At 37.1% G+C, this 22,048-nt stretch overlaps 5 protein-coding genes across 6 annotated transcripts; 3 read left to right on the plus strand and 2 right to left on the minus strand.

The window, feature by feature from the left end:
* The first annotated feature begins 61 nt into the window (after positions 1 to 61).
* Positions 62 to 2,974, plus strand: LOC141901949 (uncharacterized). The gene is made up of 4 exons (XM_074789553.1): positions 62 to 224; positions 714 to 847; positions 952 to 1,136; positions 1,462 to 2,974. The coding sequence occupies exons 1-4, from the start codon at positions 160 to 162 to the stop codon at positions 1,570 to 1,572; spliced, it is 495 nt and encodes a 164-aa protein (XP_074645654.1). The 5' UTR covers positions 62 to 159; the 3' UTR covers positions 1,573 to 2,974.
* Positions 2,975 to 3,439: 465 nt separating this feature from the next.
* Positions 3,440 to 7,125, minus strand: LOC141901823 (deaminated glutathione amidase-like). Its single transcript, XM_074789318.1, has 10 exons — positions 6,639 to 7,125; positions 6,213 to 6,368; positions 5,926 to 6,132; positions 5,414 to 5,524; positions 5,237 to 5,338; positions 4,980 to 5,142; positions 4,774 to 4,893; positions 4,516 to 4,691; positions 4,348 to 4,416; positions 3,440 to 4,265 (listed from the first exon to the last, which is right to left on the minus strand). The coding sequence occupies exons 1-10, from the start codon at positions 6,819 to 6,821 to the stop codon at positions 4,143 to 4,145; spliced, it is 1,410 nt and encodes a 469-aa protein (XP_074645419.1). The 5' UTR covers positions 6,822 to 7,125; the 3' UTR covers positions 3,440 to 4,142.
* Positions 7,126 to 7,348: 223 nt separating this feature from the next.
* LOC141901825 (uncharacterized) lies at positions 7,349 to 8,066 on the plus strand. Its single transcript, XM_074789321.1, has 3 exons — positions 7,349 to 7,499; positions 7,670 to 7,764; positions 7,858 to 8,066. The coding sequence occupies exons 1-3, from the start codon at positions 7,359 to 7,361 to the stop codon at positions 7,958 to 7,960; spliced, it is 339 nt and encodes a 112-aa protein (XP_074645422.1). The 5' UTR covers positions 7,349 to 7,358; the 3' UTR covers positions 7,961 to 8,066.
* Positions 8,067 to 8,145: 79 nt separating this feature from the next.
* LOC141901824 (putative RNA polymerase II nuclear localization protein SLC7A6OS) lies at positions 8,146 to 10,402 on the minus strand. Of its 2 annotated transcripts, none has more exons than XM_074789320.1 (5): positions 10,235 to 10,402; positions 9,714 to 9,974; positions 9,205 to 9,529; positions 9,059 to 9,121; positions 8,146 to 8,813 (listed from the first exon to the last, which is right to left on the minus strand). In XM_074789320.1, the coding sequence occupies exons 1-5, from the start codon at positions 10,400 to 10,402 to the stop codon at positions 8,656 to 8,658; spliced, it is 975 nt and encodes a 324-aa protein (XP_074645421.1). In that variant the 3' UTR covers positions 8,146 to 8,655. The 2 variants fall into 2 exon arrangements, with proteins under 2 accessions (XP_074645421.1, XP_074645420.1); XM_074789319.1 differs by having other exon boundaries at positions 9,059 to 9,124.
* Positions 10,403 to 10,855: 453 nt separating this feature from the next.
* Positions 10,856 to 12,517, plus strand: LOC141901975 (uncharacterized). The gene is made up of 4 exons (XM_074789585.1): positions 10,856 to 11,015; positions 11,357 to 11,527; positions 11,771 to 11,863; positions 12,017 to 12,517. The coding sequence occupies exons 1-4, from the start codon at positions 10,940 to 10,942 to the stop codon at positions 12,337 to 12,339; spliced, it is 663 nt and encodes a 220-aa protein (XP_074645686.1). The 5' UTR covers positions 10,856 to 10,939; the 3' UTR covers positions 12,340 to 12,517.
* Positions 12,518 to 22,048: the final 9,531 nt, after the last annotated feature.

A 22,048-nucleotide genomic window follows, 5' to 3' on the forward strand; every position in this document is an offset into this window, starting at 1 on the left:
TGGTCGATTTTGACCTAGTTTGAAAATATTATCCAATTAGACACCTTTTAAGAAATTGTGACATAAACCCGGAAGTCCGGTAAACTGGAAGTAATTTTCCCATTCTGAACACCGTCGACAAAACCATGATAAATACTATGAGAATTGGTTCTTACACGTATGGATTTCCAGTGGTCCATTCTTAGAAACGCTGATTCGAACGTTGAAAAAAATGTAGATATTTTGTAAGTCCTGATTCTGAACTGAACTCGTGAAAATAAACGATATTCGATCCGATCAGTGAATTTGTTCAATAAATCTATCACTAACCAGCTAACAGTATCATGTTGTTGCAGACTTCAGCAACCAAGGACTTCCTTGGCTACTACCTCACAGTAAAGTTTTGATTAATTCTGAACAATTGTTGATTTATTAAGATAAGATTTGGGTAGGGTTAAGAGCTTGGTAGGATAGGGTAAGCAAAAGGGTGCCGAGTGAGATAATTGGTAGTTTGAAGTTGATTGAAGAACATTTTATCAACACACTACCCTGTTGTTAACCGTGTTGGCCTATATCTGATAACTGCCTGATTGAGATTATCAGTGTGAAAGTCATCTGATTCAAGCACGTAGGTGCATTGTAATGTAATACTATCAAAGACTACTTAAAACAGGAGTAATAGGAGACATGTAGTTGAATCCGATTGTTCTGAATGTTCTAATTGATATTTTCAGTATGATGGATTTGAATTCGAGTGGTCCACATTTCTTAGAAGAGCTGATTATCATCGTGGTGCTGTGTATCATAGGAGCTTTGCTGATATTTATCATCATTTATTGTATTAAAAAACGGTGGAGTGAAAGAAATAGTAAGTAGGGGTGGGAATCCCTGATTGCTATAAATAGATCGATAGCTGATATTCGGAGTATTGATCCAGAATTTGAAGAAACGAATGAATTTGATATATTACAGCATTGTCACAGACGGATGATACAACATCACCTGATCGTGTTGGTCACCATGTTGCATTTGAACCACCTCCGTCTTATGTCGAAGTTATGACAACAGATCGCTATCCAACACCCGAATTTGTTCGCACTCACTTGCCAAATTACCTTTCATCCACGTCCATTCATAGTTCATTTTATAGTTCATGTGTAAGTATTCATTCAGTTGGAGCTGTTACTGAAAATATTTTCAGATACAGGGGCCAGTTGCGCAGTCGTGACTTACGTCCAAAAGTGGTCTTAAATCTTAAGAATGGTCTTAAGTTGTTAAATTGGCTATAGAACTAAGTTGGTCTTAGACTGGTCTTAAGTCTAAGCCATGACTATGCAACCGGCCCCAGCTCTAGTTAAATACTCTTCTTGGTTTCTACACCCAGCAGTGTGGCATTGATATTACTGATTCAGGCACTTTCAAGAAGACTTAAATGAAATGTTCTTTGCCAAAAATGGATAAAAGAATATGTTTGTATTTCAGCATTCCATGCACATGATATCGCCATTGGCTGAAGGAGTAGAGCAAACTCCACCGCCTAGTTATGAAGATGCGACTAAAACTATTGACGAACATAGTGTTATTCCGACGTAGTCGGAAACTTTCATGACACGCGCGAATTCCTCACTGTCTGTGATATTAATGATTAGTGTTCAGATCATAACTGTGGATGTCGACTCCCTGGAGATGACTTAGGAGTTTGATGAGACACTTCCATGGCGGAAATCCATCCCATCTCATTTCCGCTTTGAGATGAAGTGAAATAAACAACATCGTATCATCGACTAAAACTCAGGTTATAACCAGTTGCCTGCAAGATGCATAAATCAGTATTTTTGTGAGATCACTTTGTTAGTACAAGAGTTTCGCTAGTGAATATTTCAAATGCAACTATGATGAATACATCACTGGAAACTCTAGATAAATCAATGATCATTGAATGAATTGAATTCGTTTCATGAAAAAAATCAAATTTGTATATGTTTTGTTCATGAATGCACTACAACAGATTATGGAGAGAAAGGCTAGTCATAACTTTGAAAATGTTTTAAAAGCTATGGTCTTTGTACCTTTGAAATGTACCGGTAATTGCTGGAGTTTTGAGTGTTGTCATTTTATTAGTCGTATAACTTAGAATGCAAAGTTCCTTACCTTGGTAAATGTATCCCTAGAGAACCTATCTAATGAAAATTAACTCAGTGAAGGGCCTCTTGGTTTTCGTATATAACCATTTCATTTGTTTTAACAAATTCTAATGATTTATGCATACATGTATAATGGTCAGTTACCTGGTATCTCTTTCGAATAAGTTACATTAGTTATAATTTTCCATGGTACCCACATTGAAAAGCTAAATCAACGAAAAGATATCTGAATACTTAACAGAGTTTGTCGCATGGCAAATAACCACAAGGGTTTTTAATGCTTTGGGTTGCTTATGAGAAGTACATTTTGTATATCATGGATGTAAAGAAGATGATTCATCTGCCTGCCTGTTGCAGTGGTTTTAGTTAGTTTTAAACAATCAGTATTTGCTTTTTCCAGTTCATGTAGCGTGTACCGGCTTAAATACATGTGTGGTATCGTCATTCTATCATGAGCTTGAATCTCGCCAGTTATTTTATTCATACGCTCCTTCCTCATTATTTAAACATTTCTAACTTGAGTACTTTACATACAGTGCAGCATGTGGTGTATTTTGCTGTTTTTTTATACACTCTCGCCACGCCATTTTCATTTCTGTTTTGTATCCAATTTTATGCAATGCTTGTATATTCATCATGGAAATTCTTTATTTGGTCATATTGCTGTCGGCTCTAAATTGAAATTGGTTTTGTAGAATGTAAGTCCTAATGAAAATGCTTATCTATACAAGCGAGGGTGAATTTATATGTTTGTATATATTCAATGTATTGTTATACTACACTTAAGTGCTGATAATATATATATAAATGAGGTATATGAAATATACCATTCTTTCTATTTTTATCATGAATAGGAACAAATAAAATATTTTACCTTTTCTCACTAATAGTTCTTTTTCGCTGATGTACTTTTCCATTTATTTTGTCTGTCAGGTGATTTCATAAGAATCGATATGAAAAATGGGCAGAATTAGCTTTCAGTTGATATTTTTGACTGCTGTGGGTCTTGCTATTTGGCCCGCACCATTTACGCTAAAGAATCTTAGGTTTGACATAACATGGATGTATAGATTAGATTCTATTTAGTTTATTTGTATCTAGTCTATGCGTCCATTGTTAGAATTAAGCGAACTAGCGGTTCGTTCCAGGATTTCCATTAAAAAAAATGTCCCATGATCAAGCAACCGATTTTCTGAGACGACAAGTGTTTGCTTCAGTTCTAGAGCTTCAATGCCCGCTTATTGGCTATAGCCATTAAAACCAGGAACTATGAAATGAACTAAGCTTAGTTAATTTTTAAATCATTTATAGTCTTTATTGCCGCCAGTAATACACAGATCTACACAAATCTACACAATCTATGAACACAACTTTAAAATTGAATGTTATCTTAATGATTACATTAGCCTGTCATCAATTGAAGTAAATAAATCTCTGCCAACTAGCAATACCTCATTCAAAACGTCACAATATTCAATAACAACATTAACAATCTATATTTAGCTCAAATATAAACGTATCTAGTCTAAAAGATTTCACATAAAATAAGCGAATATTTTATTCACTGAATGAATCATACATAAATAACACATGGGTATGTAGTAAATTATCACAGTAATGAATTACCGGTAGAAGTTTTTCAAATGTTGTCCAACAGAAATTGGATTCTTTTACTATCGAACAAAGTAGACCAGATTCTCTCGATTACATCACTTGAGTGGCGAGAAAAAGAACATGCTATATTTCAACCAGTAGTCGAGGCAAGTTTAGAAAAAAAGAGCGAGCAACTTTTTCGTTCACAAAAGGCTTGTGCTCGTTGTCGACTCCTCAACGGAAAATTTTGTGTGAGTGTGTGTGTGAACCTAGCATTTAGTAATCACAAATGTATTCATGTCTTGCAAAATGGGGAAGGCATAAAAAATGCAATTGAGTTTCACTAGAATTATAACTCAGAATATTTCATATGGCACCTACCATTTTCAATTAAAACTAAACCCTAATGAAGCAAACAACATTCAATCATGATAACATTGATTTTGATTGTGAAATCTTGGCAAAATATGGCCTAAGGGAATGTGATTCAGCAGCCATTTCTTCCTCAGTTCTAGTGCCACTCTTCATATCCTTATCGTGACTTTCCAACTGAAATGATATGAGCAGAAAAAAATTCTCTCTCTGCAAACCTGAGAAATAAAGAAAAATGAAGTCTTTGCAGCCTACTTACTGTTGTATAGAGATCATCATTGTTTTCAAAGTCACCGGGTTTACGTGGAAGAATATGAATATGAAGATGCTGAAAATGACATTACCATGAAAAGTAAAGAAGAAATTTCAAATATCTACTGTGGAATTAGCAATTATTACAGAACCAGTACATTGAAAAAATGCTTACGTTTACACTTTGTCCAGCATCTGGTCCGTCTTGAATAACAAGCGAACATGAAGATGTGTTATATATTTGTTCTATAACACGCTGAACTTTCTGTGCAACAGTGAACAAATCTGATATCTCATTAGCAATGAGCTCAGTAAACTTTGTAGCACGTCTTAAAGGCGCTATTAGCACATCTTTTCACTAAGTTAAGAATCTTTTCACTAATAAGTTTTCACTAATAACAACATACACCATTAGTTAACAAGTAAAGGATACGCCCTGGTACAACTGGTTTTATATTCACAAATGCCATAGTCATGGACGTTCGAAAAAACAGTTGTGAAGATTTGATTTCATGATCACCAAATCTGTAGGTTTCCTTGCAATCTATTTCTCCTAAAAATGTAAACGACCAAGTAACAGCTACTGACTTGTTATGTAAGTAATGATAAGCTCAGACATCGATAGCGCAGCATACGTACCAAATAATTCAACGTACATATGACCATACAGATCGTGTCGGTGGTGAGTGTACAGTGGCATTTCTTGTCGAATACGATGTAGAAATGGTATATCAATCTCGGCCATACAAACTCCAACTCCAGTTGGCAGTTCAGCTATCACTTTGCCCCATGGATCAACTACCTAAAACATTTAATAGAATGTTTCATTACCCAGTATATACCATAATTGCCGATACATGTACGGAGTAATAGAAACAAATCCATGAAATAGTTACCATGGAGTGCCCATAAGAAGACCTTTTACTATTATGCTTCCCAACCTGCGCTGCTGCAATCACGTAGCACTGATTTTCTATTGCACGATTTCGTAATAAAACCTGAAAATACAAAATATCATTGATGAATGATGAATGGACAGCGTGATAAATGATTTCATCTGAAACAATGCTTACCTCCCAGTGAGCATTTCCAGTAGGTACTGTAAATGCGGATGGATAAGTCAATATTTCTGCACCTTGTTGTCTTAAAGCTAAACTTAGTTCAGGGAATCGCACATCATAACACTGAATTAGTTTTTAGTCAAGGATATTTCATAAAACAAGTTAATTAGTCTATAATAGTCTAAACAGGAATTCAGAATAGAACATAAAGACAGTTAACTAAGCACATATTGACACTCATTTAGGATATCTACAGGTACCCGCTACTCATTTTGCTACTGGTATTAGTCAAACAAAGTCATCATATTTATATACAATGAAAACTTCAGTGAGTTGGACTGTATTTGCTTTCATCCAACCAATGTAAAAACGTATTTCAAATAGGCCTATCTGAATTCATCGGATTTTATTTGAGCAGAGTCGACTATTCTGGTGCAAATAAGTTTTCTAGAATTCACCTCTGCGCAATTTCTCCAACCCAGGTCCTCTCATTCATAGTTAGTTGGATCATGTATAAAGGATACAATTGCCATACCTATTCGACCGCATACTGTATCAATTATTGGGCCAATTTGTGAACCAGGAATGACTAGTTCACGTTCAGAATATTTCACTTTTCCCGGTATATCGACGTGAAACAAATGCGTTTTACAATAACGACCTTGAAGGTGTCCATGTTTGTCAATTATCAGGTGAGCATTCCACACGCGATTTTTGTGTGACTCAGGACCCTGAATAATAAAGGAATGAATTCCAACAAACGTTTTAGACCGATGTATAATGAGGAATGCCGTAAGAAATGAATACTGACAGTTTCATGAAATCCACCGAGAGACAACCAGATCCCAAGACCGCTCGCTAGATTCTTGTACTTAGTAATCAAAGGCCCGTTCAATGGCTCGCTGAGCGTCAATGATTGGGCTTTACTTTCACCGATGTAGTCGAAACATTCCGGCAGAAATACCATCTGAAAAATGATCAACATGCATCAGATATATCTTCTAAAGCTTTTACTACATTACCTATATTCACGTGAAATGTTAAACCGGCTACAAGAGGCTGTTCAAATCAGATCTTTTTGGATAAGGATTAATTTTCCGAAATTAAAAGCGATATCTGTATAAGAACGACTCAGATATACGCAGGGTTAAAATATCTTTCAAATATCTGAATTGATTGGATTAAATTTGAGTGTGGAGTGTACTGTTAAGGTTAAAGCAAGTTTTCTAGAAATCACCTCTGCTCCTTTTCTGTGAGCCTCTTTGATCAATTTCTCGCATTGCTCAAAGTTTTCCTCTTTTTTGGACGTACACGTCATTTGAACTAAACCGATTCTTTTCGTAGACATACTTCTGAATGTATTGGATCTCAGCAAACAATTATTAACCCGTGATAGAATTGTTTTCATCAGAAAGACCATAACGCTTAAAAGATAATCTTAATTTCTACTTATATATACATCAGAAGAACAGAAAAGAAAACATGGACATGTCAATACCGAGTGTTAGGTTTGAGTGTCTGACATGAGTGAGTGGCTAGTCTACTAGGGTAGGCCTAATATAAAACTGGTCGACAATTTCATATGAGCTTGGTCGGGAACAAAACACACAGTTCACCATGAAGGCAAAAAGTCAAAACAGTCACGGTCTACCATCTTACTTGGAAGTGAGAGAGGGAATTGAAAGGCCAAAAGAGTAAGAGAATAATTTGACAACAATCGTACTCAACGACCTTGAGAATTAAGTTGTTGAGAACTTGAGTCCTGGCAATCAGGTTCGAATCCTGGGAAATCAAATGTTGAATTGCTTGTCCAAGTAAGTTTTCATTAAGATATTTTTGCAATTCTAATACCAAAATTATAAAAAGAGTTTATGATACCTGTGTCCAACATACTCACTCTTGCTGATATTGGATCCGGAAAGTAATCCGCGTCCGTGTTTTCACCGTTGCATATACGATGAATTTCTCCACAATTTGTGCTAAATCACATTTTTCTTTTGTTACTGCCTCACGATTCCTGTCGCTGACGAGAATAATGGGGGTCTCCAAACAACAGATAGTCGATAAGCTCACACAAGAACTGGAACCGGTACATTTAGTAAGTTTTGGGGTATCAGAATCCAACAATGAACTTCTCTTCAATTCAAATTCAATTCAACAATTTGTTGGAGGGATTATACAATACTCCTGTTTTTAGCACAGGTTTTGATGCCGTAATAAAAGTGTAGTGCTTAGATGAAGAAATTTCACTATAACCATCTCTTTCAGGAAGTGGAAGATATCAGCGATGGCTGTGGTGCTAGTTTCTCAGTGCTGGTGGTTTCCGAAAAATTCAAAGATCAGAAACTACTTCTACGACAAAGGTAGGATACGATTAAAATCTGGGCTAAACTGATCCAGAGATTAAGCGGGTTAACTTGATATCCGTTGAACAGTTGAGGTTTTTTATTTTTTAGGATGGTGAATAAAATTCTTGCTGAAGAAATGAAGGAATTACACGCTTTACCTCAAAGGACTCTTACCCCTGAACAATGGACACAAATGTCCAAAACTCAGTGAAAAAATAATAGCTTTTAGTAGATAATTCAAAAGCAATTAGATTTGACAAAAACCACTTGTGATAAAGTTTACAAATGTAGAATGTGTAAATAAATTAAATTTCAAATTAGTCAAACTGTTTTATTGTGAACTTGCAAGTCATCCTATCAATCAACAAAATATCTTTTAAACAACACCATGAAGGCTTAAGATTTAAAAATGCATTTTATTTACCAAAAGGAAAGCATAATACATACCATAAAATTGATCAACATGCAGTTTAGTCAGTGTGGGGTTGGCTGACAAAATTGAAAGACCATTGGTAATTAACAGAAAATTTGTTAATGAGAGCAAATCAATGTCACGTTCAAAGCAAAGCAGTTCAATTTAGTAATAAATGGAAGAAATATACAGCACACTTTCTGCATGTATTTATAGTATAGTATAGTGTCAGTGGAACTTCGTTTTAACAAACTTGCATACAACGATTCTTCGGATGTTACAAATATAAAATTGTGTTCTAAGTAAGGGGTTATTTTCATACTGGATATAAAAAACAGATTTTCTGGTCCTGTGAAGTTTGTTGTAACAAGGTTCACTGTTTAAGTAGTTCACGAGTGCATGAGAAAATGGCCCATTCGAATTCCCCAGTGCTTAAAGATAATCTGATCTGATCATTGGTGGAATTGTTTGAAAATCTAGAATCCTCCGATCGATCATGATCCAGCTTCATGCGAATACAAATAGTCCTCATCATCTGAACTTTCTACTCCTTCACCATAAAGTTCTTTTATAACATCCTTTTTATATTCGTCATAATTCCGTTGTGGAGTCCAAATATCATTCTCTTCATCACTAGATAAATTCTCTTCCACTGAAAAATTTTTGTACAAAAGAATCTCATTAAAATGAACTAGAAAGTTCAGGGACACCATGTCAAATGCTCGACAATCTGACTTCGCCTCCTGGTGAATGTAAACTAACCCTAGTTATCAATGACCTTGATAACTGGATTCCGTCTCATGGACTGACACGGATGAAAAGTGAACGTTTTAGGCTGGTTTAAAAATGAAATCATAATAGACTTTCAATACTAAAAAATCGCGGCATTCATCTCACCTGCTAATGAACATTTCTTCATTCGAGATCGCAAGTTTTCTTCATCGAAACCAGAATAATCACCTGCTGCAAAAAGTGATGAAAAATGTGCTGATATTTATGAAATTTCAAAGGCGAAATAAGATGCATTTTTCGATATAATTTACCATATTCATCACAATCTTCGTTCTCATAAAATCGCGGGTCCTCGTCGGGATAATCATTCCTCCAGTTATCTTCATCATTGCTATCATCTTCATCGTCGTAGACGTTTAAATCACCGTCGTCGCGGTAACCGTTAAACATATAGTCCTCGTTGTAAGCCTCGATGGTCATCACGTCCTCGAGGAGTCGGAAATCAAACTGACGTTGATTCAAATAATACACGTCGTAAACGTAATCAGTTTGATTTTCTGCCGTTTCGATCGTCGCAGTTGATTCCCGCACCATCGGAACCGAGTTACACGTAACTGTTTCATTACCACTAATAGCCTTAAATGATATTATTGTCAATCTGTTACTTCTTCTGAGGAGTGGGTCCAAACCCATACCTGCCACAAACTAGATCGCTTTTATCTGTTGTTACAGGCAGATCATCAACTTATTAACTTTCAGATTATCGAGTTTGATAACTTTATTTACATCAACGAGGAAAAGTGAAAGTATTATTCCATACCTCAGTTTCTAAATCATAAAGAGAATATGTCGCATCCTGGTAAACGTCGCCTTTCACCGCCGAATTATCACTGCTTTCTTTGTCCAAACTTTCCAAGTTCAACGCCCGATTGCGGAGGGACACTTTTAATCTGTTGGCTTTTGAGCTTTGTCGCTTAGTATCGCGTACATTGCTAGTAATGTCAGTGCCATGACCTTTGTATTCCTTTTCAAGTTTTGCTTTACGAATTGCATCACGTACGGTTTTTGAGACTGACTGAGACTGTAAAGACAAAGTAAAGGAAAAGTACACATTACATGCCATTCCTAACTTTATCACAACTACAGGGACTTGACACAATTGGTAATGTATTGGGCCCAGTGGTACCATACATGTTAAGTACGGTGAGGGCTGAGTGAGTCAGTGACAGGAGAGTGATTTAGTCTAATACTTAGCCGTTGTAGGGAACCCGTAACTTAACAACGACACTGTATGGTAAGTATTCAGGACTAGTGATTGAACATTTCAATCGATTTACTCACCTTATCTACAAGAGTACCAGCAAATTTCAACGCAGTTGTTACTTCTACGCTCTCTGTGTTACTTTCTACTTCATCAGAATCATTTTTTCTCTGCCTTTTACAACACAAAACGAGTTTTTCCGCAGGTTCTTCGTTAATTTTTCGTTTAATTCTTACCACAGCCGCCATTATAGTGTATGGTGTAATACAATACCGACTGTTGGGATATGAAAAAGGAATGCTCCATTGAAGGTGCGCCACCGCCGGTGCCCGTTCTTCTCAGCGGCCCATGTCACCATAAATGTGTATTTTCAATTAACCCCCCCCCCCAAAAAAAAAGCGAAGAATACATTCTTAATTCAGTAATTCAGAGTTTTTTTTTTCATTTGCTGCATTCCGGTCTTAGTGATAGCATTCTATCTTAATAGTTAGTCTTGAATATATTAATTCGTCAATAAATGTTAGAAATAAGGTGAACTCGTGTCTCATTCGGGGGATATTGATACGATTTCGGGAATTCGATAAGCAAGATGCTTTATCTATTTTTTTCAAATGTTCGATAACGCAAAATCTCGGTCAAAATGTATGACTAATTTCATCGTGATTGATAAGAGGTCTGATTTTGTTTATATAGGCCTCTAGTTTCAAAGTTCGAAGTATTGACTAGTTGTACTGAAAATTGGAAATTCATTACAAACAATTTCTTAGCACTGACAGATCGTCGCAATGACCGGGAATATTATTTTGCTGTTTTTTTGCAGTACCATCGCTGGATCTTTGGCTACCGCATATCCTGATAAAGGTGTAGTAGATACTTGCCACGTTACCATCCGATTCACAAACCCCACGCTGTGTACTGTACAGATCTAATAAATACGAAATTGCGCATCGTTTTTTATTTCGGAATATGGTTATGCTTTTGTTTAACTACAAGGAATCTATAGGATTTCCATGTTTCGAACTCGGGTCATAAGTACCGCTTCATAAGTACCGCTAACCGAAAAAAAAATAGTCTAAAAAGCGATCTTATTTTATGTGTACAATTCTGCAGCCGGTTAAGTTTGTTAATGCGCATGACGATTTATGTCTAGATATTGTATTTTCCTTCAAATTTTTAAAACTTTTTAAAACTTTTCTTTGTAGTACATTTGGAGAACTTTTCAATCGATTTGGCAGAATTTATAAATGCAGTCCACAATGTCGAAGCATTGAGTCGAAAGGATATACAAAATACAGGCTGCTCTTGCCCAACGGATACGAAGTGTGGATGTTGTGCAGATATCGTGTCAAAACTTCTCAGAATCAACAGCACAGGTAAATTTGATAAACCTTAAGACGTGTGAAACATATGAGTTTGATTGATGAAATTTATAACACTATCTGTCTGAAAAAAGAGGTCCGAAAACAAGACCATAAAATGTAGCATGTAGACCACAAAAAAAGATATTGTTTTCGAATAGCAGTTTTACGATATTTGATGCAAGCGAAAAGCAGTAATTCTTATATGCATCTGATAAATATAAACATCTTATTCTCTTTATTCTTATTTATTTCAAGGTTGTGTAAACATGACATACGATAAAGTAACAACTGATATAAATGTAGTCATGACTTTGGATGGCAAAGTTTACGTAAATGAAACAATCAATCGTGAGTATATATCAATTAATCTTCGTCGGATTCGAAAGTTGAAATCAATTCATGGACATTTTTCTTATGAATCTGTCGATTTGGAGTATATAGAAAAATCCAGTGTATGTAGTATGGATGTATTTCATATTTCATTGTGTCATATATTTTCAGTTCATAACCCACCTGCTTTGTGTCAGGGTTTGCCATATGTTGCTACATGGTGCACTGTTTTCTACAACACATCCTGGGTTGGCAAAGTCGGGGCCTGCCTGCGGTTCGAGTTGCGCTTACTTGGTCAAACGGTACTGAAAATTCCAGTTGGTTGTTTCCAATTTCCGACGAGATCGGTGAGGGCCAAACACACGCAACACAGTCGCCATCGCATGGCACTTGATTCGAGGAACTTCTTCGAACAACGTTGGAAGGCTTATGAAAATATGATTCAAAATCGTCAGCAGGAAGTAAAACGGCGAAAGAATTACATCAGTCTTTAAACAGAGAAAATAGTTGAAACTAGAAATACGGAAATCAACGTTATTACTAGCAATGTATATATACGTCTATATGCAATGACTGTCCGATTGACTTAATTGATCGATCAAGTGATCTTCGATGTGTTCAAAATACAACTTGAATTGATTCAATCAAAATAAATGCAACTATCGTATTCTATATTGAATTTATGGTGTTTCTTAAGTACCATGGTACACCTCGTGGTATGCTAAGATAGTTTTCTTTCGAACTTCAATTCAATACCGACTGAAATTGTTCGGTAGTTTTACTATCAAAATTATGACATTATGGACCAGCTTGCTCGTTGATATTTTGTTTTGGAATGGCATGCACGAGTTACATGCCTGGCCGGTGTGTAGGTTTGATAATGAATTATGCTCATTAGAGCTGATATTGGTTAGGTATAAATGCAGTCAATGTTCAATTAAGAAATTGAATGATAATTTGTTTAATCCAAATGAAATTTCCTAATCCTATGAGATTGGGAACATTTCGATTTGCAAAAGTGGAAACTTGAAAATCGCTGCTTTTTCGCGGTTGCCGGGTGGCAACCCTCGCAACGAAATGAAACGCTGATTTTGAGCCGGCCAGTGACGTAAGTGTTTCACTTGCTACGTAAACATCGCTATAGGACGCGACGGATTAAAGGAAAACATTCGTCGCCTTCGGTAAACACTAAATCATCGAATTAACGCATCACCGCGAACTTTCACCGAAAATACGCGGCACGAGACATTTAAATCCTAAAGCCGTATAGTTATTTCGCGTTTAATGACGCGCTGCGGGCAATCGATGAGGCCAATATTTCAAACAAATTAATCGAATGTTTGTGTTGGTTAACAGGTATCATCGGTGCTGACTAGATATCCTCGGGGACGTAATAAATGTTTCAATACGTTACTAGGGATTAGGATTCACGAGTTATGTACTCAATTTATGTTCATAAATAACATTAAAACGGATAATTGCCCGTGGCTTCTCAGTGATTGAGTGTGGGGCAAACGAGCAAATGCATTTCAATTCGAAATAATTGAATATGAAATTGAAATCAAAGAAAATTGACGCGAATACATCATTGCACAATGTTCTTATATCGAGTCTCCAGCTGCGACTGATTTTTCAGCTGGTTTGCTCATCACGAAGAATACAATATTTTCTAGCATGCATTTGATAGGTGAAAAATCTAAATCATGCGACAGCAGCAGTTAGAAGACTTCTCGCGACACTTCCAAAATTTGAAAGTAAACTTTGCCGACAAATCACCAGTCGGCGCCATTGTTCTGCGACTGGCATTCCGTCAACATTAACCACTTAATTAACCTCGCAAGAGCGACCATAACGCTTTCGGTAAATTTGTTTTCGGGCACCGAAACGGCTCATAAAAGCCAACCCAGCTGGATATGGCGAAAAACCGTTCATTGTTGACAAGCATTCCTGAATCGTTTTCAATGGTTTGACACTCGAACCGGCAATAATGGCATATCACTTTAATTAGAGATTCATTGAGGTGGCTTCGGCTTTGAATTGAAGTGGTCCACTTTGCCGCAGGGAGCCTCGGTTAACCGGTAGATGGTATTGGCCTATAATAATTGGGGTAATCTAGTGAAGAACACTTCCCCGTACCCGAGGCCATCAGCGTTGGGATTAAAGCCGTATGCAAAAATAAAAGCATATGCCTACAATCATGAATTCAGCAAACTCCAGTCGGCTGCGGCCGCTTTTAATTGCAATATGGAAAAAATATTTTCGAATTATAATGAGATCACCGACACCAAGGTGGTCGATATAAAGCACAATTATTAACCAAGGAAAAGGCGTCCTTTTCATAAATCAAGGCAAGGACATACCGAATCTCGGTTCTTAGGTCCAGGATCAATGCAGTTAACGAACGTTAACGACATTGATATATTGAATTCATATCAACTCTACTCATATTCTAAGCTCAAAGTACAAAAAGAAAAACGAATCTTTTTCTAAGAGTTGAAGCACTTAAAGCCGAAAGAATTATGAATCATCAAGAGGCGGGTTCCAGTTTTCTGAAAATCCGACCCGCTGGAAAGTTTTTCATTATTATCTAAATTTGCAGGGGACTCGGCGTGTATTAAGCGATTCGCAAGCAGATTAATAATCAAATATAAAAAGCTGCATTAGGAATGGAATCAGGCAAACGCGCGACACGTCGCCAGATGGGGTATGTTTTTCTTTAATAAAAAGCTAAGAAATTGGTGTAAAAAGATTTGCCGCTCAGTGAATATGGTTAGATTAGGAAATAATGATATACGCAAAGTTCGAATTAGCTATTGTATTAAGGACACACCGCGAGAATTACCTCTACGCGAGACCCAGCAAGGAGGCAAACATTATAATTGATCATGAAATATGATCTCAAAAAGGAAAATTCAGCATTATTTTTGCGTTTATCCAGACAATTCTCATTTCTTTTATGCATGTCAGCATTGTTGTTCACTTCTTCATCGATCTTCAGTTGATTTTCACCCTTTTAGTCTTTTCAAGTTATAAGCGATCGTTTGATTTACAAGATCTGGCTTAAGAATTATATATGTGCATCCATGATGAATAGAGCGAACATCTTAGTAGGTTAAAACGCCAGCTTTGCACAACTACATTTCTTGATGATAAAAAATGAAAATGATCTTTTGTGTAGATGCCAGTTTTTCCTGAAGTGATTATTAGTTGGGACTGGATATTTTGACAGCTTGAAGTCCATGGTATTGTATCGGTGCCAAATGATTAAGTTGGGCCGAGTTTTGGACAGTCTATTCGCTGACTCCCCACTCGTTTGTTCCTTTAATGAGGTCTCCACCCATCGCGACAATCCTTCCCGCGTACACAACGCGCTATTGTAGCAACCTTGTTTATCTAGCTCAATTACATGGAAAACCTAATTTTCAAGGCTTTTTCTTCCCCGTACTTTCACGTTCTCCAAGCGATCATTTGATTTCTTTCTCTATAGGCATTTCTTCACTCGTTCTTCACTCGGCGCCATTCATTAGGCCCCATAGACATCCTAGCGAGAATATGTTAACCCCGAGGAATGTGAATTTCAAAAGATTGAAAGATCGTAATGATATATTATTTTCAATTAAAAGATATCGGTACTTTCGAAAAACTGAATACATACGTAGGTTATATACGAACTTTTGCTATCTAAATGAATATCAATTTCTCTTTCATCCGTGTAATGTAAAATATCGATGATCAAGTCCCAAATATTTTTCCAGGGGAAACTAACCTTTTTCCTTGGAAATATAACTTTTCCGTCAGAATATTTGGGCTAGATGGATGATGAACTATCTGTCGGGTCTTCGTATGAAGTGCAGAAAAAGTAAGATTTTCAGAAGAATAATCAAATAGTGCTCAAGGGTATGTACATTTACTTATTCCATGCTATTTGATCTGTTGTGTTACGATAAATGTCGGCCTTTTTGACGATGAAATCAAGTTTTAAGCTCTAAATCGAGTCTTTGCCGGTTGCAAAATTCGTATAGATCGGGTATTGAAAGCACACCTGTGCCGTTGGAATTGGCCCGATCTTCTCGATGCCGCATTGTATCAAGTGAGCAAACAATAACCTACAAAGAGCTTGCGAACAGAATACTTTTGCCGGACCCATCTCAAAAGCTCTTGACTCAGCTTGAAAAGGCTAACATGTTTTTCAACAGATAATGCGACCGGCTACTGAACTGACTATTCGAGGAGAATTGCGTCTTATATTTGACTGCGCAGAACCGGTTTAAAATAATGAAGACACGAATCAAGCAGCTGCTGTAGACATAAGTCTTATTATTTCATATTCAAAATTGATTGTAGGTTTTGGTAACAATTGTTCGCAAAATACCCGAAGCTCTCAGTGAGCGTGCCATCCGGACTATCTTACGTTTTAGCTACAGTTTATTTTATTGGTTACATTGTTTCGATTCCGAAAAGGCATTTGACCAGCAAAGGCCTTGCAGTGGTCGTCGCGGGATAGGTAAACACGATCTTGCTTTAACCGGTGTTGCTTTAACCGGCGTCTGCTAAACCGATGTACAATGGTTCTTGTTTTTAATCAAAACTACGGCTTTTGTACGAACTGCGAAAGGTCCCGCTTCCGAAAATGTAAAAACACAGCGTTGAAGCATGGTTTTGAAAAAGCTTTCTTCACAATCAAAATACTACCGATGTCGTAACGTGTTTAGAACTTGATCTTTCGAACTGTAGCAATTCTACAAATATAGGTATATATACATACACGTGGTTTAATTTTGAAGCTCTGGGATTCAACTAGACATAACCCTTAGGATTTTTTTCAATTCCCCGACCGAGTCCTTCTTTATTCATTGTCTGAATTTAATCTTCCTTTGTAAAAATTTGTAACTTGCAAGACTGTCGAAAAGAAATGAAAGCCAAGTTATAGCATTCATTGAACAATTCGTTAACGAGGCCGATATTTGATGTTTCTCTATCACCGTTTAATGTTATACCAGTAAATAATTCCATTGCGTCATACGGGGTGACACTATTTCCTGGTACCTATTTACCCCATCAGTGATACGGGAGCGTGCGTGACTTATGCTGTGTTTTTCAAACCGGTGGATCGATTGCAATCTATAATAATCTGTCACGGAACAACACCTTTTTTGATCTGAGAAACGATTCTGATTTTTTAAGCGTAGAGCTGATGGAAAAGTCGCTCATAGTTTATATAGATCAATAGGGGTTGATTTAGTATATAAAGGAAGCGAAATTATTTTTATGCAACGCTTCAAGAAATGTATAAATCTCAACCAAAACTTCTTTTCGTCTTCTGACAGAGGTTAACTGACTCACTTCACATTTTACCTACTAATCAGATTTTTTCCCGAATAAATGGGCTAAATCGAGGAAGTATCTGTCAGTTAAATCGGTCGGGGGTCAATAAGAGCTGGTCATTCGGTGGATATACCTGGGGTAATCAACCACCGAAGGTGATAGCGGATTATATGTAATTAGTGTAATCGCCGGACTTCTACTGAGCCACATCCAGCGCGTTCAAAGTCTGTTATTAGAGCACCGAATTAAACTTTGTTGGAAACCAGAATATTCTGACTGCAGTGAATGCGAATCAGGCTTTCTTGTCATATTTCACCGGAGTAAGTTGGATAACCATAACCACCTGGTAATTACATTAATTCTGAGACGTTAACACATCGAATGTCGAAGCGTCTGCTTCATTGATTACCCTTTGAATCTAACATGGCCGCTCGCGAAAGGTGTCTTCTGTCAGGTCATGTGACTGCCGTTTGGGTTTTGACAGCTGCCTTGGCGCCGTGGCCCGAGGTCGCAAATTCGAGAGACGCAAAGTGCTCGTACATTCGCTCAGATCGATTTCATGCGAGAATGCAGTTAGTCGTCCATCTAAACGCGAGTTTTATCCCAGTCACCTGGTTATAAATGACACCGAACCAATCTTCAGCTCACGCCAATTAGAGAAGAAGATAGCTAATCTGTAGATACTTGCATCTTTGAACGAATATCCTGTAGAATATGAATGAAATATTTAACGTAAAAGTTATGTTTAGTATTAGCTTGGTTTAGTTTCGTCAGTGTCAAAACCTGCAGTCTTTTTTACACATACAGTGATACATGTATATCACTTATTGGAACTAACTAAATAGTTTTAAAGAAAGCGTGAATGCGAGTGCGTTTGTACTTTGCTCATAATTCTGTTGACATAATAAATTATTTCTGTGCGATATCTATGATTCAAGAGGCATATATCTATATGTAGAAACTTTTTCTCTTTTTAATTTCCCCATAACATATGCGGCGGTATACCATATCGCTGTGTCTCAGTTGGAATCTAATTTTTTTTTTTATTGGAAACGAATCTACCTTGCCACCTGAAGTTAACCGACTATCCGATTACCGATACAAGAATGTCTTGGAAAGAAGTAGGAATTTCGACGCACAGTTCGCGTTCGACATTTTAATCGTTAAATCTCCGCGAGCAGCCGAGAAGCGGCGCTCAGTTGGTCGCGCTACGGGTGGGTAGAGTGGGCTGTTGAAGCTACCGCGAAGTTTCGTTGTGAGTAAAGCGACTATTGCTCAAAATCCATGATAAGCGAACTGTTGGCGGTCGAAATTAATTTCATCCCACCGTAGCTGCAGTAGATATTTTCATAACAAGAGGCAATGATTTTATGTGAACAACGATATACAATACGTACTTACAAGCTAAACTAAAATTCACGTGTATAAGTACGTAAAGGCTCCATTTCTTGAATTTTTGAAATCAAAAGAAATCAGTTTTCAACATTGTCAAATAGTAAATATCCAAGAATCAAATATCCATATGAACTATTTTTGCTTGGCTTAGATGCATTCATATATTTCGATTATGATTTATCAACAGCAATGGAAGGCGTTTATCCAGTTAAATTTCTATTTTTCTGTATATGTGGTATCAGCTATAATTGTTTAATATCTCTTTCTGTTAGAGGTATAGCTTCGTAAACTTGTTAGTGTATTCTAAGTCAATATATCAATAGAATAAGACTTTGTAACCGCTTTACTGAGTTCTAGCCTGGAGCCCAGGGAGGCAATACTCACAAAACAAACGCTATGTACAATAACAAGTTAACGCAGCATCTCACCACTTTGCCATAGTGCGAATGGCGTCGTCTTAACGACATATACGAATCGGTTTACTAGAAAAACTAACTTAATGTTTGTTCAGAATACAAAACTTTTTCTCGGTGGATAACCAATTTTCTACACCTGATCGTGCGCTGAGTTCTACACTAACAAATAAACTGACTATTAGTATTGTTTATTAGCCGGCAGGTGAGAACCAGAAGGAATGACGTCACTTCCTCTTGATCTTTTCTCTAGAGCGGGGTGCGTGAAGATGGTGCGAAATTTTATCCGGCAATGTAACTTTTCTCATATCTACGATCTTGGGAAAATATTTGGCTGCCGCGACATACAAGAAGTTCGCTGTCGACTTATCTCTTTCGAATTTCATCAAGTGAATAGTTAAAGCAAAGAATAACAGATACAAACTAACGCTGCATTCAGTCTGGTTCGCTTGCGCTGTATTGCAGCGACGAAAAAACAACAAACCAAAGAATAAATTGAGCTGTCAATCAATATGATTGGCATATATCTCAATAAAAGCGGGATTACTCGGTGATCGGTGATTAACTCGCTTGGCCATGATTAATCGGGTTGTCCGACAGAAAAACAAATCGACCGAGCCAATGTATCCGAATACGATAAACCGTGTCCAATCGTGTCCACAGATATGCGTAAAAACTATAAAGGGGTTCAAAATACCCCCTGAATCTGGGAGTAATGGATGACTCCGCAGGATGAAGAAATATTTCTTCATTTTCTACTTGCCTCCCAAGTTTATTTACCGGTAGCGGACGTGCACACCGTTCTTCATATCCGGTCAAAAATGTGCGAATCCTGGAGCGCTCTATCTGAACATCAGAGCGAAAGATAATATATGAAATATCTTCGAAATCAAGGCGAGGAAGCTGAATTATGAAATATAATACACCACCTCACGACTCATCGTGAAATCATTTCTATAACGTTCGAATAGAAAACTTGAACTTCGTGTGTGGTGCGCCGAAAAACCGCGTGATACAATTTGGGAACTAATTTGATAATTCGTGAAAAATGATTTCCAAATATTGCGCGTTGCGGTTATTTTCGTTATTCCCATGAAATCTAATCCTTCCAAACGACCCACTCTGACACGTAAAACCTATTGTATATTATATCCTCAAATTTGTCAGGATGTTTTCATCGAAGTAAAAGATATATAAACAGATACATTGGAATTCAGAATTAGTTTATAATAAAGTAGGCTATAGATGATTCGGGAACCATACGACGACAACAATTGAAGATTTCATAAATAATTAAGTGCATACACGGTTTGTGCTGTCGTAAGTGACACTATATGAAGATTATTGAAGCCGTTATGGGGCCCGTGATTCTGTGAATAGGATACAAAATTGTTACAAGGAAATCCATTATTAACTGATCGACATAGTTAATGAAAAGAATTTCATTGGTTTCGGCTGGCTATATTTCGATTTGCCACCGTTTCCCTTTCTCCTTGTCACGTTCAGCAATTTGCGTTCGTTGTGGAAAAACGGCTACCCGCCACCGGCGCTTTCCAATATCATATGAATTGAGATATTTCAATTCAGTCGTATTATTGAACATGGAAAATGAGCAATTGTGATGTACTTCACGCGTGTCTTACGTAAGATATATGGGCGCACCGTGAATTTTCGGTGCGGGTGGTCCAAACCGAACATTTTTGACCACACGCCCAGGATTGATTCAATGCGGCATTGTTACGACCGAAATATGAATGTCAGAAAACCTTTCAAACATTTTTGCAAAATTCAATTTATCTGATTTCATACTTTTTTGGAGGATGTTAAGATCGGCATCGGATAAGTTCATTCTATTTCAGAATAGATGTCAAACAGATTATCGAATTCAAACGTTATTAATTTTCAAAATGGCAAATGTGTCTTCGATTCGAGATATAATGTCACACCGAGTAAGTTTGAAGTCAATTAAAATTGACACTTCGCTTTTGTGATTTCGAAACTCGATCCGTCGCAGAACTCCGATTTAGTTGCTTGTAAAGAGAATTTTTAGTTTTAATCCTTTATGAAAACATAACCAAGGGAAGTCTCGGCGCTGTTTAATGCATACGTAATATTTCTATTTGTGGAAACGATCTGAGCCTGACGAGCGAGCGCGAATACACTATCTACCTCACCCCTCGCGCAAATTCAGAAAATTAGCTCCGAATAGAAATTTGAAAATTATTATTATTCGGTCGGCTGATTTTGAAATCTATGCAGCCTCGCGCGCACGTCCTCTTTTCACTCATCGAATCTCAAATTGATGACTAAATCTTTTTGCAACGCCTGACCACAAATGACTAAACTCGAATGCGACGAAACCGAATCATCAGTCTTCAGAGACTTTCAGCGTAACGAATTCATTTCCTCGGCTCCGGGTCTGTTGACAGCCTTCTGTCTTGGCGGATGGTCTCTGTCATGGTGATTTTTTGCTTCGCTAACCGGCATTGTCGTCATCTTTTTGTCCGAGAAGTCACGATATCGCTGCTGATGCTTGGTTATTTTTTACGCCGTATCGATGTTTATTTTAACCGAAGAAATGGCAAACTCGCCGAGCGAAACGGTCCTCGTTCGATGAAAATCTTTTTTTCCATTATTCGTGAGCACTGATTTATGAATATAAAAACAATCCAGTCGAATGCTTCCCGATTCAGAACGATGACCCAATCTACGATTCATGTCTTAATCTTCTTCCTCAGAAGAAAGCTTATCATTTTTCGATCTCTCTGGTGAAAAAGGCGAATTCAAATTTGCTTGTCGATTATAGGCGATTCGACATGACATTTACATTGATTTTTTTTTTCACGGAATTAACCGACCTAAATTTGTTGTTTTAACATCAAATCCTAATCCATTTATCTATTTCAAATAATGAATTCGATTCAGCTTTTCAGTGACCCGATCAAACGACTGGATTTATCGATAAGATGCTTTTTGTATTCTGAATTCAAAACCCTTCATTATCAATATGAACACAGACTTTACTGTAGAGTATGGCCCAACAAGTATGTATATATGTATCCATAAAATC

This window comes from Tubulanus polymorphus, chromosome 3, assembly GCF_964204645.1.
Source record: "Tubulanus polymorphus chromosome 3, tnTubPoly1.2, whole genome shotgun sequence".
In the NCBI taxonomy this organism is placed as follows: domain Eukaryota; kingdom Metazoa; phylum Nemertea; class Palaeonemertea; order Tubulaniformes; family Tubulanidae; genus Tubulanus; species Tubulanus polymorphus.